General features: G+C 39.3%; 1 protein-coding gene across 3 annotated transcripts in view; it reads left to right on the top strand.

The window, feature by feature from the left end:
- Positions 1-17547, top strand: part of Zfhx4 (zinc finger homeobox 4) — a 201065-nt gene that overhangs the window by 179846 nt on the left and 3672 nt on the right. For all 3 annotated transcript variants that reach the window (XM_021158465.2, XM_021158463.2, XM_029474929.2), the window contains exons 7-11: positions 1955-2088; positions 2287-2487; positions 3065-3182; positions 4019-9421; positions 17046-17547. The exon at positions 17046-17547 is cut by the window's right edge and continues 3672 nt beyond it. In XM_021158465.2, the coding sequence (XP_021014124.1) occupies positions 1955-2088; positions 2287-2487; positions 3065-3182; positions 4019-9421; positions 17046-17547 (6358 nt within the window). The remainder of the gene's footprint in view (positions 1-1954; positions 2089-2286; positions 2488-3064; positions 3183-4018; positions 9422-17045) is intronic.

Raw genomic sequence — 17547 nt, 5'->3', positions numbered from 1 at the left:
TGTTGTTGTTGGGTTTTTTGTTTTGTTTTTTTTCAAGACAGGGTTTCTCTGTATAGCCCTGGCTGTCCTGGAACTCACTCTGTAGACCAGGCTGGTCTCGAACTCAGAAATCCACCTGCCTCTGCCTCTCAAGTGCTTGGATTAAAGGCACGAGCCCCCATTTCAAATAACTAATTGTATTATTAAATATTATTTACCACATTGTTCTTTCTTAGACTATTTAGCACTTTAATTGTGAGAGTACAGAATATATGCTATAATTGTTTTAAGAAATAAAAATAAATTTTGACACCATAATTAAGAGAAAACATCCCATTTGGGGAATACTAATGCACATGAAGTACTTGGATATTTTTAATCAACATAATGAGAGTTTTAACTCTCTATCAAATTTAAGTTCACTCATACACAAATACTACTACTTTTCAAATAAACAGAACAAAATTATAGTTTCTCTAAGAGAATGAATTACGTAAAATTATATCAGTTCAAATGCAATCAAATATTAGTATCAACATGACCTGTGCATAGCTGAGCACATCTAACATCAAAGAAATAAAATTATGGCCATCTTGTCAACTATATCCTATTTTAACTTTGGTCTCTTAAGAATTACTCACATACATTTAGTTTTCCACCTGAAATCTAAATTTCTGAACTCATTTATATAGTGTAAAGCATTCATCTCTTCCTAGAGCAGAAAAATAATAAGATTTTTTTTGCTCTATCTTTCATTACCTTTTTATTTGGAATTGTTTCTACAACATCCCTGACCTCATTTTTTAAATTAAAACTGGGTTATTTTGTAATAATGTGAAATTTGTTCATTTATAGGAACTGTATGTGGACTGAAAAAATAATCAAGATAAATCTTCATGTGCAACATACAGGCAGATTGCTCTAGATGGTGGATCTGTGCAGGGTCTGATAGCAATCAATGGTTTAGCTCCACTGCATCTCAAGATGTATTTGCACCCAGTTGTCCAGTGATAGTGTCCTCACCCTGGAAATAATTTAGTTGCAAATTGACTGGAAGATGGTGAAAATTGAAAGTTAAAATTAGAAATACTCATAATAAACAGCAGAAAAAAAGGTCAGATGATGCTGTGCTATGATGAGATTGGAATGGCTGGTAAATGAGGTTTTGAGTTGTTGTGAGATGTATGTGACATGCCTACCCAATGTTGCTGTAATATCCAGCCTTGCAAAAGAGTAACCAGGCAAATTGATGTACTGGGAAGAATTTTCTGTTAGACTGAAAAATTAGAATTGTTCTTTTTTCCCCCCTTTGATATGTATGAAGTTCCTTCATATTATTCTGCTCAACTAGGCATTAAGCTAAATATCTGAATTAATCATATTAAGAAGTTGTCTTCTTGTAATTGCTGATGTATTGTTATATGCATAGCCACATGCTAAAACCACTGTGTCACCTACTCAAATCACTAAGTAGCAATAATGAATTAGATGTTCAACTTTAAAATGATTAGAAACTTTGAATACCATCATGATGTAAACATATTGGTTTAGTTTCTGAATTATAATTCATCAACTCTTGTCAGGATGTGAGAACTTTAGGATTTAAGAATCAGAGCAGAGTTAGCTTGTGATGAGGCACAATAGTGATTTTCTAAGTTAGTATTTGTGAATGGAAATAGATTTGCTTTAATGTGTCGATACAGGCATATGGAGACACTAGAGAAAACAATGTTATTGATGAAACTTTCAAGGCCATCTAGGGTTATCTAAACAGAAGACAGGACTATGCTTTAAAATCGATGTGCAAAGTCCACTCAGCTGACAGAAAAAAAAGAGTGCTTTTTTGTGTTTTAAAAGGGCTTATCTGCATTTTGCTTAGTTTAGTCTAGTAGATTTATTGTCGCAATTGTTTTATTTACTCTGATTGTAACATTGCATTAATAAATTGAGTAGTTGTCTTCTTTTTGGGAATTAGAAGTAATCACCCCAGAGAAAGAGCTGAAAGTTGTTGTGACAGGGGCCACACAGCCACTCCTGCTGGCCAAAGAAGACAACACAGGAACCAAAAGGTCAAAACCTACAGAGGACAAGAAATTTTGTCCTGAACAGGTAAGTGGTTTTCTCTTCAATGCATGAATCAACTTGTTAGTTTCTATGTTCCTGATCATTTTAGAACCCACTAGCTTGTACACATAGACATTGTAACTGGCAATAGTATTATTAACCCATGGAAATAGTATTATTAACAACCTGAAATGGTCAAATTATAGCAGCTATTCATCGTCATGTTTCTTTGATCTTTTCTAGTTCTATCAGTGTCCTTATTGTAACTACAACAGTAGGGACCAAAGTCGGATCCAGATGCATGTCCTGTCACAGCACTCTGTACAGCCAGTCATCTGCTGTCCACTCTGCCAGGATGTTCTCAGCAACAAGATGCACCTGCAGCTGCATCTGACCCATTTGCACAGTGTGTCTCCAGACTGTGTGGAGAAGCTGCTTATGACAGTAAGAATGCCAAAGGCTGATGCAAAACTAATGGGACCTGTGTTAATTATCAATATACATCCATAGTGATGTCTTTATAGACATTTCATTTCTTCTGAGCAACTTGGAGTTCTTTTATTGACGGTGCTGTAGAAATCACAGTGGAGACCCATTTGTGGTCTTTCTTCTTTGGAGGAAAAAATAAGATACAGAGTATGGGTTAATTAAAGAAACATTTTGTGGTTCTTTTTGTAACAGTGAAATGACTTTTGTGGGTACCTTTAGCTTAAAAGGGTCTTGGTTATCATTATAAAAATCATTATAAAAATTATTCAAAACCCTTTAAGCCATAGCATTAAAAGAAGAATATAGGACAATAGTAATATTGAAGCAATAGAAGTCCCTGTTTGAGTTAGAAAAATATAAGTGGAATACATATATTTTTTCAGTATGTACATATACATTCCAATATATGTATATATATGCATATATATACATACATACATATAGATGTGTGTGTGTATATATATATATATTCCAGTATATTGCTCAGTGATTTCCAGAGTACAAATAACACAAGTCTCTTTTGTTTTCAAAGGTGCCTGTCCCTGATGTAATGATGCCAAACAGTATGCTACTGCCAGCAGCTGCCCCTGAGAAATCAGAGCAGGACCCACCTACAGCCTTGACAGCAGAGGGTTCTGGGAAATATTCAGGTATGCTTGCCTGTGAGGATTAAGGATACCACATGGAGAGAATGTTCAGAGCTTGTCTTTGGATAAAATTATCACTATCAAAGATAAATATTAGGTAGATAGATATAGATATAGATATATAGATTTTTCAATGAATACTTTATTTATATCATTGCCAAACCCTCACTCCCCCTTCAACTCCAGCTATGTCCCTTCCACTTCTTTATTATTGTTGCATGTAAGCACTTACACCCTGCTGTCCATCTAGTGTTGCTCATATGTACATGTATTTAGACCTGACTACTTGGGGTTATGAACACCTATGAGGGTGTTCATTTTTAAAGAAAGCAGAATCTCTCTCTCAGCAGTCATTAATTGTCTGTAGCTCGCCATCTGGGGCTGGGAGATTTCCATTGTGAGACCTTCCCCATTCTCAAAGATGATTTTTAGTGGCAAAAGAAAAACAATAAACACTCCTGCCCAGAGTTTTATTTTCTAAGGTCTATGCGCCATGACTATTTGTACCTATCCTTAGACAATACTAGTGACACATTCTTGGTCAAGTGTTCTAGTTCATGTACAGCAAGTTTATGACCCCTGATAAAGTGTTTAATGCAGTACATTGTAGTTACTTTTGATATGCATTCTTCTCTGTCCCTAAGTTCTTTCAGGTCAGGAGTAATTTCCTGTTCATTTTGTGGATATCTAGTGTAGTGTTTGCCACATGGTAGTGACCAAATCACATTTCTATACAGACTCAATTAAACAGACATCACTATGGGCTTGAACTTACACTTGCTGTCATCCAAGTGGTCAGGGTTCTTACCAGAAGATATATTTGTGCTTTCTTCTAACAGGAGACAGCCCAGTGGATGACAAAAGCATGTCAGGGCTTGAGGATTCGAAGATGGGTGTGGAAATAAAGAATGAGGAACAGAAGCCAGCAAAGGAGCCCGTGGAGGCATCAGAATGGAATAAAACCAGCAGTAAGGATGTGAACATCACAGATGCTCTGCAAGATCAACTGAATGAACAACAGAAAAGGCAGCCCTTGTCAGTTTCCGACCGCCATGTTTATAAGTATCGTTGTAACCACTGTAGCTTGGCTTTTAAAACTATGCAGAAGCTTCAGATACATTCCCAGTACCATGCGATCCGGGCTGCTACAATGTGTAACCTCTGCCAGCGGAGTTTCCGTACATTCCAGGCTTTAAAGAAACACTTGGAAGCAGGTCATCCTGAACTGAGTGAAGCTGAACTGCAGCAGCTCTATGCCTCCTTGCCAATGAATGGTGAGCTCTGGGCAGAGAGTGAGACAATGACCCAGGATGACCATGGCATAGATCAGGAAATGGAGAGAGAATATGAGGTGGACCATGAAGGGAAGGCAAGTCCTGTAGGGAGCGACAGCAGCTCTATCCCAGATGATCTGGGCTTGGAACCAAAGCGGACCTTACCTTTTAGAAAAGGACCCAACTTTACAATGGAAAAATTCCTTGATCCATCTCGTCCTTACAAATGTACAGTGTGTAAAGAGTCATTTACCCAAAAGAACATTCTCTTGGTCCATTATAATTCAGTGTCTCACTTGCATAAGTTGAAAAAGGTTTTGCAAGAAGCCTCCAGTCCTGTCCCCCAGGAAGCCAATAGCACCACAGATAATAAGCCCTACAAGTGCAGCACCTGCAGTGTTGCATACAGCCAAAGCTCGACCTTGGAGATCCACATGAGATCAGTGCTCCACCAGACAAAGGCCAGGGCTGCAAAGCTGGAACCAAGTAGACACCTACCCAGTGGGCACAGCATCACAGCTGCTGTTAATAGCCCTGGCCAAGGGATGTTAGAGTCCATGAGCTTACCTTCAGTCAACAGCAAAGATACCCACTTAGATGCCAAAGAATTAAATAAAAAGCAAACTCCCGAATTAATCTCTGCACAACCTACCCATCACCCACCACCTAGGTCACCAGCACAAATCCAGATGCAACTTCAGCACGAGTTGCAGCAGCAGGCTGCATTCTTTCAGCCACAGTTTCTAAACCCAGCTTTTTTGCCTCATTTTCCAATGACCCCAGAGGCACTGCTCCAGTTTCAGCAACCCCAGTTTCTCTTTCCATTCTATATACCTGGGGCAGAGTTTAGCTTGGGGCCAGATCTGGGCTTGCCCACCTCCACCACATTTGGGGTGCCAGGTATGACTGGCATGGCTGGTTCCTTGCTTGAAGATCTGAAGCAACAGATTCAAACACAACATCATGTTGGTCAAACTCAGCTCCAATTTTTACAACAACAAGCACAACAGTACCAAGCTGTACAGCCCCAGCTGCAGCCTCAAAATCAACAGCCTCCCCTACCACAACAGCAGCAACCTCAACAGCAACCAAGCAAACTGTTGAAACAAGAGCAAGGTAGCCTGGCAAGTACAGACTGCCAACTCATGAAGGACATGCCATCTTACAAGGAGGCAGAAGAGGTGACTGAAAAGCAAGAAAAACCAAAGCAAGAATTTATAAATGATACTGAAGGACTCAAAGACAGCAAAGACATAAAGAAGCAAAAATCTTTAGAACCTTGTATTCCTCCACCCCGAATAGCCTCAGGGGCCAGGGGAAATGCAGCCAAAGCATTACTGGAGAACTTTGGTTTTGAACTGGTTATTCAGTATAATGAGAACAGGCAGAAGGTCCAGAAAAAGGGTAAAAGTGGAGAAGGTGAAAACTCTGACAAGCTGGAGTGCGGAATCTGTGGTAAATTGTTCTCAAATGTTCTTATTTTAAAAAGTCACCAAGAACATGTGCATGGGCAATTTTTCCCATATGGAGCACTAGAAAAATTTGCTCGTCAATACAGGGAGGCCTATGACAAGCTTTATCCAATTTCTCCTTCTTCCCCAGAAACACCACCGCCTCCACCTCCGCCTCCTCCCCTGCCACCTGCACCCCCACAGCCTTCTACTTTGGGGCCTGTGAAAATCCCAAACACAGTGTCTGCTCCTCTGCAAGCTCCACCACCCACTCCTCCACCGCCTCCACCTCCTCCTCCTCCTCCACCCCCTCCACCACCACCTCCTCCCCCATCTGCACCCCAACAGGTCCAATTGCCTGTTTCCCTTGACCTCCCCCTCTTTCCTTCCATTATGATGCAGCCAGTGCAGCACCCTGCACTTCCCCCACAGCTGGCCCTGCAGCTGCCCCAGATGGACACCCTCTCAGCAGATCTCACTCAGCTTTGTCAACAGCAGCTGGGGATAGACCCTAACTTCTTGAGACATTCTCAATTCAAACGGCCACGGACCCGGATTACAGATGATCAGCTAAAAATTCTGAGAGCTTATTTTGACATCAATAATTCTCCAAGTGAAGAACAGATCCAAGAAATGGCTGAGAAATCTGGCCTCTCTCAAAAAGTCATCAAACACTGGTTTCGAAATACACTCTTTAAGGAACGACAGAGAAATAAAGATTCTCCATACAACTTCAGTAACCCTCCTATAACTGTTTTAGAAGATATTCGAATTGATCCCCAACCTACATCTTTAGAACATTACAAATCAGATGCCTCATTCAGCAAAAGGTCATCCAGAACAAGGTTTACTGACTACCAGCTTAGGGTTCTTCAAGACTTTTTCGACACAAATGCTTATCCAAAAGACGATGAAATAGAACAGCTCTCTACTGTTCTCAACCTCCCCACCCGGGTTATTGTTGTATGGTTCCAGAATGCTCGGCAGAAAGCAAGGAAGAGCTATGAGAACCAAGCAGAAGCTAAAGATAATGAAAAAAGAGAACTCACCAATGAACGCTACATTAGAACAAGCAACATGCAATACCAATGCAAAAAGTGCAATGTGGTTTTCCCCAGGATCTTTGACTTGATCACACATCAGAAAAAGCAGTGTTATAAAGATGAAGATGATGATGCCCAAGATGAAAGCCAAACGGAAGACTCCATGGATGCCACTGATCAAGTGTTGTACAAGCATTGCATGGTGTCTGGACAAACAGATACAGCCAAAAGCACTGCAACCCCAGTAGCCAGTTCAGGCTCTGGGACTAGCACGCCCCTGATTCCTTCTCCTAAACCAGAACCTGAGAAGAATTCTCCAAAAACTGAATATCCTGGAGAAAAGACAAAGCAGAGTGACCCCTCTCTTCCTCAAGGCACCAAGTCAGCTCCCTCATCAGTACTGACTTCTTCAGAGCCACAGCAGGCGTCCATACCCCAGCCTCCAACACAGCCACCCAAGCAACCCCAACTGATTGGAAGACCTCCCTCAGCTTCACAAACTCCAATCCCTTCCAGCCCACTGCAAATTTCCATGACTTCTCTTCAGAACAGTCTACCTCCACAGTTGCTCCAGTACCCATGTGATCAGTGTACCATAGCCTTCCCAACCCTGGAACTTTGGAAGGAACACCAACACATGCACTTCCTCGCTGCTCAAAACCAATTCCTCCACTCTCCATTCTTGGAAAGACCCATGGACATGCCCTACATGATATTTGACCCCAACAATCCACTGATGACTGGACAGCTCCTGGGGAGCTCTCTCACTCAAATGCCACCACAGACCAGTACTACCCACAGTACCGCCCCTGCGAGTGTCGCTGCTTCCCTTAAAAGGAAATTGGAGGATAAAGAAGATAATAATTGCAGTGAGAAGGAGGGCGGGAATAGCGGTGAAGATCAACACCGCGATAAACGCTTGAGAACCACCATCACGCCTGAGCAACTCGAAATACTCTATGAAAAGTACTTGCTGGATTCTAATCCTACCCGAAAAATGCTTGATCACATTGCGCGGGAAGTGGGGCTGAAGAAAAGAGTGGTCCAAGTCTGGTTCCAGAACACGCGGGCTCGGGAAAGGAAAGGGCAGTTCCGTGCAGTGGGTCCTGCCCAGTCCCATAAACGGTGTCCATTCTGCAGAGCTCTATTTAAAGCAAAGTCAGCCTTAGAAAGCCACATTCGCTCTCGCCACTGGAATGAGGGGAAGCAGGCAGGTTATAGCTTGCCACCAAGCCCTTTAATATCCACAGAAGATGGGGGAGAGAGTCCACAGAAATACATTTATTTTGATTATCAATCTTTGCCATTGACTAAAATTGATCTGTCTACTGAGAATGAATTGGCCTCCACAGTCTCTACGCCTGTTAGTAAAACAGCAGAACTGTCACCCAAAAATCTTTTAAGTCCTTCTTCTTTCAAAGCAGAATGTCCAGAGGATGTAGAGAATCTAAATGCCCCTTCGGCTGATGCTGGGTATGATCAGAGTAAAACTGACTTTGATGAGACCTCATCTATTAATACGGCCATCAGTGACGCAACCACAGGAGATGAGGGGGCAGCAGATATGGAAAACACGGGAGGTTCTGGGGAGGTGAAACAAGCTTTGTCCCCTAAAGAAACCAAAACTCTTGACTCTTTGCAAAAACCAGCAACCACACCCACCACAGAAGTCTGTGATGACAAATTTCTCTTTTCTCTCACAAGTCCATCAATGCACTTCAATGACAAAGATGGTGACCATGACCAAAGCTTTTACATCACGGATGACCCTGACGACAATGCTGACCGCAGTGAAACATCTAGCATAGCTGACCCCAGTTCACCAAATCCATTTGGGTCTAGCAACCCCTTTAAATCCAAAAGCAGTGATCGGCCTGGTCACAAGCGCTTCAGAACCCAGATGAGCAATCTTCAACTGAAGGTCCTCAAGGCTTGCTTCAGTGACTATCGGACTCCAACCATGCAAGAATGTGAAATGCTGGGCAATGAGATTGGTCTGCCCAAACGAGTGGTGCAGGTGTGGTTTCAGAATGCCAGGGCAAAGGAAAAGAAGTTTAAAATTAATATAGGCAAGCCGTTCATGATCAATCAAAGTGGAACAGATGGCACTAAGCCAGAGTGTACCCTCTGTGGGGTGAAGTACTCTGCCCGCTTGTCCATCAGAGATCATATTTTTTCCAAACAGCATATTTCCAAAGTGAGGGAGACTGTGGGCAGTCAGCTTGACCGGGAGAAAGATTACCTTGCTCCTACCACGGTTCGACAGCTGATGGCCCAACAAGAACTGGACCGTATAAAGAAAGCTTCTGATGTGCTGGGCCTAACAGTACAGCAGCAAGGCATCACCGATAACTGCTCACTCCATGGTATCAGCTTGCAAGCAGCCTACCCTGGGCTCCCTGGCCTTCCTCCAGTCATTCTTCCTGGAATGAATGGCCCTTCCTCCTTGCCAGGATTTCCACAAAATTCAAACAGTAAGTCGCTAAAAGGAGAGTCAGTCTAGCTAATCAGGTGGTAACAGGCAGCCAGTCACATGTGACCAAGATCAATGAGGACTTACATGTCCTCATTTCAGTAATTAAAATTGAAAATTTATTCAAAGTATATATAATGTATAACATATATATATTCATGCATACATACATCTGTGTATATATACATGTGTATTCATATGTCTATATATACATATATAGTATGCATATAATAGTATGTATTACTGGGAATAGTTGATTCTCAGAAAAGGGTCATTTTTAGCATTACCTAGTTACCTCTTAGATATATTACCTTATTTTAATACAAATGTGACATTTGCTTTGTATATTAAGAAGATGAGACATTAACACATGAACTCACTGACATTTTAATTTATTTTATTTGCAAGAGGCATGATTTTTGTTTTGTTTTGTTTTTGTTGGCACTTTTTGGTTCTTGTTTTTTGTCTTTGTCTATTAATTATTCTCTTGCCCCTGAGATTCAAACTTCAGGGTTCTTGTGTCACAGAAATCTACTCATCTTTCACCTCCCACGTAATGGAGCCTATAATGAAATTTCAGTGATGAAAACGTGACTTATGCAGTCATTTTCAGGTTAGCATGTTCTAAAACTGGAAGCTTGTAGCCACTGTTTCTGTTGTTATTTCAGTGAACTTATAACTCAAGAAATCCGTGTTGCTCAATACCTTCTCTCCTCCCTTCCCTCAGCTAAGCTTTATCATCAAGACATAACAAAATGATAGAACTATTTGAGGTAGCCTCAAATATTGGATCCAGTTCTGTGTTTATAATAAATGGAATTCTTGCAGATTTTTTAAGTATAGTACGTGTAGCAGCCACATAACTAATATTTAATACCAATTATACATAATCACCTAAAATATAAAGGCATATCTTGCTTATAGTTTGATTTGCTTTTAAGTTTGTCAATTTTTTTTCCAAAAGATTGTTCTTGTTTACATTCTTTATATATAGCACTTGCCAATTATATGTATTTGACATTCAGAAAGAATGTCAGGAATGCTTATTCTCAGTATTACAAATTAGACTTTTATTTAAATTTCAGTCTTTCAGTGTCACCCTTCTTCTCTAACAAAAGGCTAAGTCATCACTGTGATCTTAAGTTGTCTTTATTCTAACTTAGCTCTGAAGCCTTGGGCACAGTAACATTTGATGTCTGTTCCGCCATGTTGCCCAGTTAGTTCCTTATCCTCTGTCATCCTGTTGGCTTTAGGTAGAAGAAGTATGGAAACAGAGAAGCAACTTCAATATGTCTTCCATTGGCTTCCCACCAACTCCTCTGTTCCCAAAGTTATTTCCTGCCTAATTATGTGGATACTCTTGGGACCAAAAATGTTAGAGCTATAACACATTTTGGTGTCATTGTCATTCTGTCATGCCATGGTGACTTTAATTAATATATATTTATATTATGTCTGATATAGAAATCCATGATTGATCAGTTACAGAAAATAGAGTCTTTAAAAACCAACTAATATTGTCAAAGCAATTGAAAGATCTGTATTTCACATGTCAATTTTTGACTCATGGTGACCTTGTCATCACCTTTGTATGTGATAGTCACAGCATTGGTTTTTCTCTGCACTGAGTCAGAGGCCTTTGCTGGGACAAAGGACCATTCTGCCAAATGTCTAATACTAGAGCCCAGAGTGCCCATATCATCAGAGGAAAAAAGGGAAGAGATATTTATGAAATGAAGCTATTTTTTTCATGCAACTCTACCATAATAAAATTTATATCTTTATCTGAAATATATACTCTATTTATAACTATCAGAATTGCTGGGAAGATATTGGAAGCAGGTCCTCTATAGCTAAAAATGCAGTTAAGCTCTCCAGGTACCCAGGAACTCAGCGTTTCATCTTTTTCCTTATTAAATTGTGTTTAAAAAAAAAAAAAAACAAGCAGGGAGTGCTGTAAAGAGCAAAGTTCTACAAATGTTGCTGGCCACTAAAATCTACAATTTCCATTGAATTAGTTGTTTGTTTTTGAGGGATTTTAGACATTAGCACCAGAGAAAAATCAATAGGGCACCCATCTGATAGCCTGAGTTCCAGCACTTCCAGTCTACATCTTTTGTAGGTTAATTTACCTGGTTGTGAATCAGAGCATTTGAAACAGCTCATGTAGTGTAGCTGGCAACTCCATCTCCTCATTATCTTCCCAGAGTATTATTTTTAATGAACTATGTACATATGTTTCATAGTAAAATGGGGACACCCCAGCAAATAATAACAAACAAAAATTGTTTCCAAGTAAAATGTGTCTGCTTTTCTTTTTTCTGTAATTATTTTTATTGGCACATTCATCACATGTGCCAATCGACTTATATGCCCATCAATAGATGGATTTCATAAAAGCAATTTAATCAAGTATATCATGTATATTAAACATATTCACCCATCCAACAAACCCTCCTTCCATGCCTACTTCCTTCTAATAGTCTCATACCTTTTCCTATTCTCCCATCTGCTCTCATATTATGCATACATCTATATGTACATATCTCTGTGTATGTACACACACACACACATACACACACATATATATGCATATATATGTATATATATATATACACACACACACATGCACACAGAAGTATGTATACATGATCATGTGGCTTTACATAAAATCTAGTATGTTCTAATGAAAAAAATAGCTGAGTTTGGCTTATTTTGCTATTTAATGAATTAATGACCTCAGTTGCTTTTATTTCCCAGGAAAAGCCTTAAATTTCATTCTTCTTTATGGCTAAAAAAAAAACCCATGTGCATATATCCTACACTTTCTCTATTTGTACAGCTTTCAAATCAAAGATACACTGAACTCCATCTTCCCTCAACCAGAATGGCAATCATAAACAATATCCCCATCATCGCTGGTAAAAATCACTAGAGAGGAGCATCTTTATACAAACACACACTGTTGGCAGGAATGTAAATGAGTACATAAAATATAGAAATCAGTCTAGAAGACTATCAAAACACTAAACACAGACTTACTCTGTGACCTATGTGTACCACTCCTAGATTTCTACTAACCAGACATAGTAGCCTCGTTATGAATCGACTTATATGCCCATCAATAGATGAGTAGTTATGTCTTTATTTCTTATAAATGATGGGCTTGTGTTATACTTTGTTAACTATATTGCTGTACCATGAAATTATGACATTTTATCTTGGACCCAGGCTAACAAGGTTTAGTTATGGAAAACGAAAGTCATTTTACATCCCTTTAAAGATGGGTTTAAAGCTTTTGAGCTGAAAGAAATGCTAAAACACACTCTAGGAAATACGAGCCATTTGATAAATGCATGCCTTTGTCAATGGCTGTATCCCAAATTTGGTTACTTGCAAATATGTGCTGAGTTCTGTTCACTAATCTCTAAGGTTTCAATTTAGACACTAATTTTCCTTTACTTTTTGTGTAAGGATGTTGCCAACCTCCAATAATTATTGAATTTCCTTTACTTCAAAGATATCTTCTAATTTTTTATAGACTAAAACTTAGTAGAACTTAGAAGTGCTTGCAAGGGCAGCACTGACTGTGTACTCCCAGGCCTAGTTCAATATAAGCATTGTTCAGTTTTTAAAGTAAATTGTTGTTAGTGTTAGGTTTTTTTCACATTTTTATAGTGTTTTCCTATTGTGATGATTTGCAAAGTGAGGGAAGAACAGTAGAATGTTATATGAGTATTTATATAATATCCTAAAAAATATTAGAAACTCAAAACTTGCATTTTATGCTTAAGCAATTGATTTCACATTTCCCAAAAAAATTCTAGAAAAATTACTTGACTTTCTGATTTTAACTTATTTATCATTTTAAAGCAGTGTCTGATTTTAAGTATTCCATTAGTATATGGAAATACAAACTAGCCTAGTTTTCATAATGGACTTTCTTTCTTTAAATATAACCCAGGTCCCCAGGCATTATGGGCAAGCACTCTAGTACTGAGCCACACTTTCAGGCCCTCACATGGGAATACAGAAGCTTCCTTTGTTTTAATTTGCAAGCACATTTGGTGTGAGTCTATGAAAGAATAACACCATAATAATTTTGGCATGGCTACCTTTTGTCCTTTTGTCCCATGTACTTAACTACACTTAGTTTCACCTCAATAATAAGCTTATTCTCTGAATAGAAAGACTGCATTTAAGTTCATTCTGAGACTTGGATATGTGTATGTATATGTGTATGTATATGTATATATGATAGATATAGATTTGGTTTTTTGAGACAGAGTTTCTTTTGGTAATCCTAGCTGTCCTGTGACTAACTATATAGATAAAGATGGCCTTGAACTCACAGAGATTCTCCTGCCTCTGCCTCCAAAGTGCTGGGATCACAGGAGTGTACCACCACTGTCCAGGCAAGCAGTCATTTTTTTTGGAAGAATTATTATTAGGAAACAATAGATAATTATTTCAGATAAAGTCAAAGAAAAGGATTATGGAATAAGATTATTCAACAGTAACCTTTTAGCATCTCAAATGAAATTTCTAAAACCTATAATAGGAGACAAAAAGCGGGGAAGAATCTACTATAAGACTAGATGAAAGACATGGAATTCTATCTCTAGTTGGCTGTAGTTCTGAGTTGCCATAATTTACTCTGTTCACAATTATTATTTTTCCTTCTATTTTTGTTGTTTTTGGTATTTGGCATCTAAACTTTGGACTATCAGGTTTTACAGATATATTATCTACTAGGAAATTTGCCATTTTAAGAATTGAGTCTGCTTTATCCAAAAGTTTAACTGAGTCAACTTATTTATCAAGATATGAAATTCCTAGAAACACATTACTATTTTTGACTATTTCCAGTAAAATTTCTCTTCTAGTTTTATAAGACACCCTTTTACTTCATCTAGATTTGACCACTGGGATCCCATCTAATGAGAAAGTGGGAGTTGACAGTTATTGATCTGTCTATGATCATAACTACAAGTGCTGTCACTCATGTCTCTTAGGTCCCTTATACTACTGTTGTATTCTCATGAGAGAGAAGAGGTCGACCAAACTATTTCCTCAGATTTAAAATGGGAAATGTTTAAGTGGAAGGGAGTGCTGTTGCTGAAGCTAAGGATGCACCCTTGTATTAGAATGATCGAGGGAGTAAGCTAGCTCCTTTATGACCACTGTAACTACACAAAGTCAGCTCTTCTGCCTGGTACAGCTTTTGACTATCATTTTTAAGGCCTTGCGTTTAATTGCTAACACCATCGGCAAATATAATTTAGTATATTATAGAATCCTTTCAGTGATAGTAATTTCATTGCTTTTTTCTTATAAATAAAGTTAAGAACATAAAGGTTCCAGATGTAGTAAGTCAAGAGAAGACTTTACCTCCAACAGCAATTTAGTAACTGTCCTTAGCACTGCATAGCAAATTGCATTAGGAGTCATGAATGGAGAGTCTCCTCACTCATTCCCATATGACCCTATAAAGCTTAATCCACTTTCACTGTGAAATCAGCTTGAATGAGTGAGCCAAGTCTTCAGAAGAGTGTGGGTACTCGATATCATCTGATATTGGTTATTTTCCAAGGAATTGTGAGATATGTATATAAAAGAATTGAGTCAGTGCGATGAGAATATAAGACATGAGTGGTAGCTATAAAAACTATGTAATCCCAATCAATATACTCTAAATTATCCCAGTATTACATGTAGTCACAAATAGAATGTAAATACTATGCAAATAGTTTTGATATTGTGTTGTTTAGGGGGAAAAGACAGGACAAAGAAATTGACATAAGCTCATTATAGATGCTATTTAAGATACTTTTTATTTATGGTTCATTAAATTCATGGCATTAGAGCCAGTGTCTGTGACTGAATGTGAATCCTATGAAGAACAAAGAAACTGGTTTATTTTTCACAGAAGAAAAGAGAAGTTTGTATATATTTACTTCTCTGGTTTGTTAACATCTACATGTTGCATTTGGCCAAGAGGTAAGACTAGGTCCCCAATTACAAGGTGATTGTATATCCTAGGAACACTGCCTATACAGACACATTGTTAACTGCATTTTATTCACCCTGGATTGATTCTATCAGATCCTGGTGGCTCCATCACACTTCTTGTCCTATCCATTTGGTGAACTCCCTTAGTTCTAGAACAAAATACATATGTCTCCCTTTAAGATTCTCATTATTCTTTCTATAGACAACATTATTTGCAGAAACATTTTCTGGAAAAGCACAGGTTTTTCCAATCCCCTTTCCATCTTGAACTCTCCTTGGGCTTCTCAGAAAACTATCTGATAAAAATGGCTTTGCCCTAGGTAGTTGGCAGCTATGATATTCTACCATTGACTTGAGTTACTGTGAAATCCTCTGTACTTTCATACATGCCATCCCTCATGCCTAAACACTGACTGCTGAGCATCCATTTGCCTTCTGAAATCAGTGACAAGCAGTTTCCCACGTTTTGAATAAGCAAGGTTCTTGGTAGATGGTAAAGCTGTGCGTTAATGCATGAAATTTTGTTTTTGTTTTTGTTTTTTTTGAGGATTCCATTAGTCCAGTTGTTTGGCTAGTGTCTTAGTCAGGGTTTCTATTCCTGCACAAACACCATGACCAAGAAGCAAGTTATTCAGCTTACTCTTCCACATTGCTGTTCATCACTAAAGGAAGTCAGAACTGGAACTCAAGCAGGTCAGGAAGCAGGAGATGAGCAGAGGCCATGGAGGGATGTTCTTTATTGGCTTGCTTGCTTCCCCTGGATTGCTCAGCCTTCTCTCTTATAGAACCAAGACTACCAGCCCAGAGATGGTCCCACGCACAAGGGGCCTTTCTCCCTTGATCACTAATTGAGAAAATGCCTTACAGTAGGATCTCATGGAGGCATTTCCTCAACTGAAGCTCCGTTCTCTGTGATAACTCCAGCTGTGTCAAGTTGACATGAAACTAGCCAGTACAGCTAGTAAGAAAGAGTTTAACCTTTAAACCTTTAAAAACAAATGGGGCTTACTGTGTCCTTGTCTGGGTACATTCAGCTGTGTCTTCACTGTTGTTTGGTTTTGTTGGATACATGATGGTCACTTACTGATACTACTTACTTAAGTAACCGCTTCCCAGTCCATGTGAGTGTATTCTTTTAAGAGAATGTAGACAGAGGCCTTTCATGTTATGTGAAAGCTTTAGTGAACTGCCAACTATAGAGGTTTTCAAATGAAGGATGGGAGTCTCCCATCCCATAGGCATAACAAAAAAAAAATTGGCTAAAATGAGTTGCAGAATAGACATCTTGTAATATGCCTCCTTTGGTAGCAGCCATTGTTGTTTATCATGTTGTCTTTCTGTTAGATGCTATATTCTGCATGTTGCATTCTCTACTCTGAATAAAATGCTAGTGAGGTTTGCAGTCCATCCTCTATGGAGTTCTGGTAGGAGTCACAATTAATATAAAGAATACTGTAATCACAGGTGAACATTAAACTAGCTGGTGACCATGGGCTTCCATAGTTGTGCAATGAATCATCTTGAATGTTCAAGTTCTGTTTAGGTGTTAAGCATGCAGACTCGTGGTGTTGCTCATGAACTGACTGACCCTGGGTATCTTTCTGTGTTTTCAGCATTAACATCTCCGGGTGCAGGTATGCTTGGGTTTCCTAGTTCAGCTACTTCATCTCCTGCCCTGTCTCTCAGCAGTGGCCCCACCAAATCTTTGCTGCAGACTCCACCACCTCCACCACCACCTCCTCCTCCTCCATCCTCTCTGTCCGGACAGCAGACCGAGCCACAGAACAAAGAAACGGAGAAAAAGCAAACTAAGCCAAACAAGGTGAAAAAAATCAAGGAGGAGGAATCAGAGGCTATCAAACCTGAAAAGCATCCCAAAAAGGAGGAAAAAATCTCATCTGCTCTTACAGTGTTGGGCAAAGTGGTAGGGGAAACACACATGGATCCTACTCAGTTGCAGGCCTTGCAGAATGCAATTGCTGGTGACCCAGCATCCTTTATAGGAGGACAGTTCTTGCCATACTTTATCCCTGGATTTGCATCCTATTTTACACCTCAGCTCCCTGGAACAGTGCAGGGAGGCTACCTGCCACCAATCTGTGGCATGGAGAGTCT

This window comes from Mus caroli, unplaced genomic scaffold, assembly GCF_978045245.1.
Source record: "Mus caroli unplaced genomic scaffold, Mus_caroli_1 scaffold_3, whole genome shotgun sequence".
NCBI classification, from domain to species: domain Eukaryota; kingdom Metazoa; phylum Chordata; class Mammalia; order Rodentia; family Muridae; genus Mus; species Mus caroli.
Note: the sequence above shows the minus strand (reverse complement) of the source record. Positions and strands in the feature narration are given on the sequence as shown.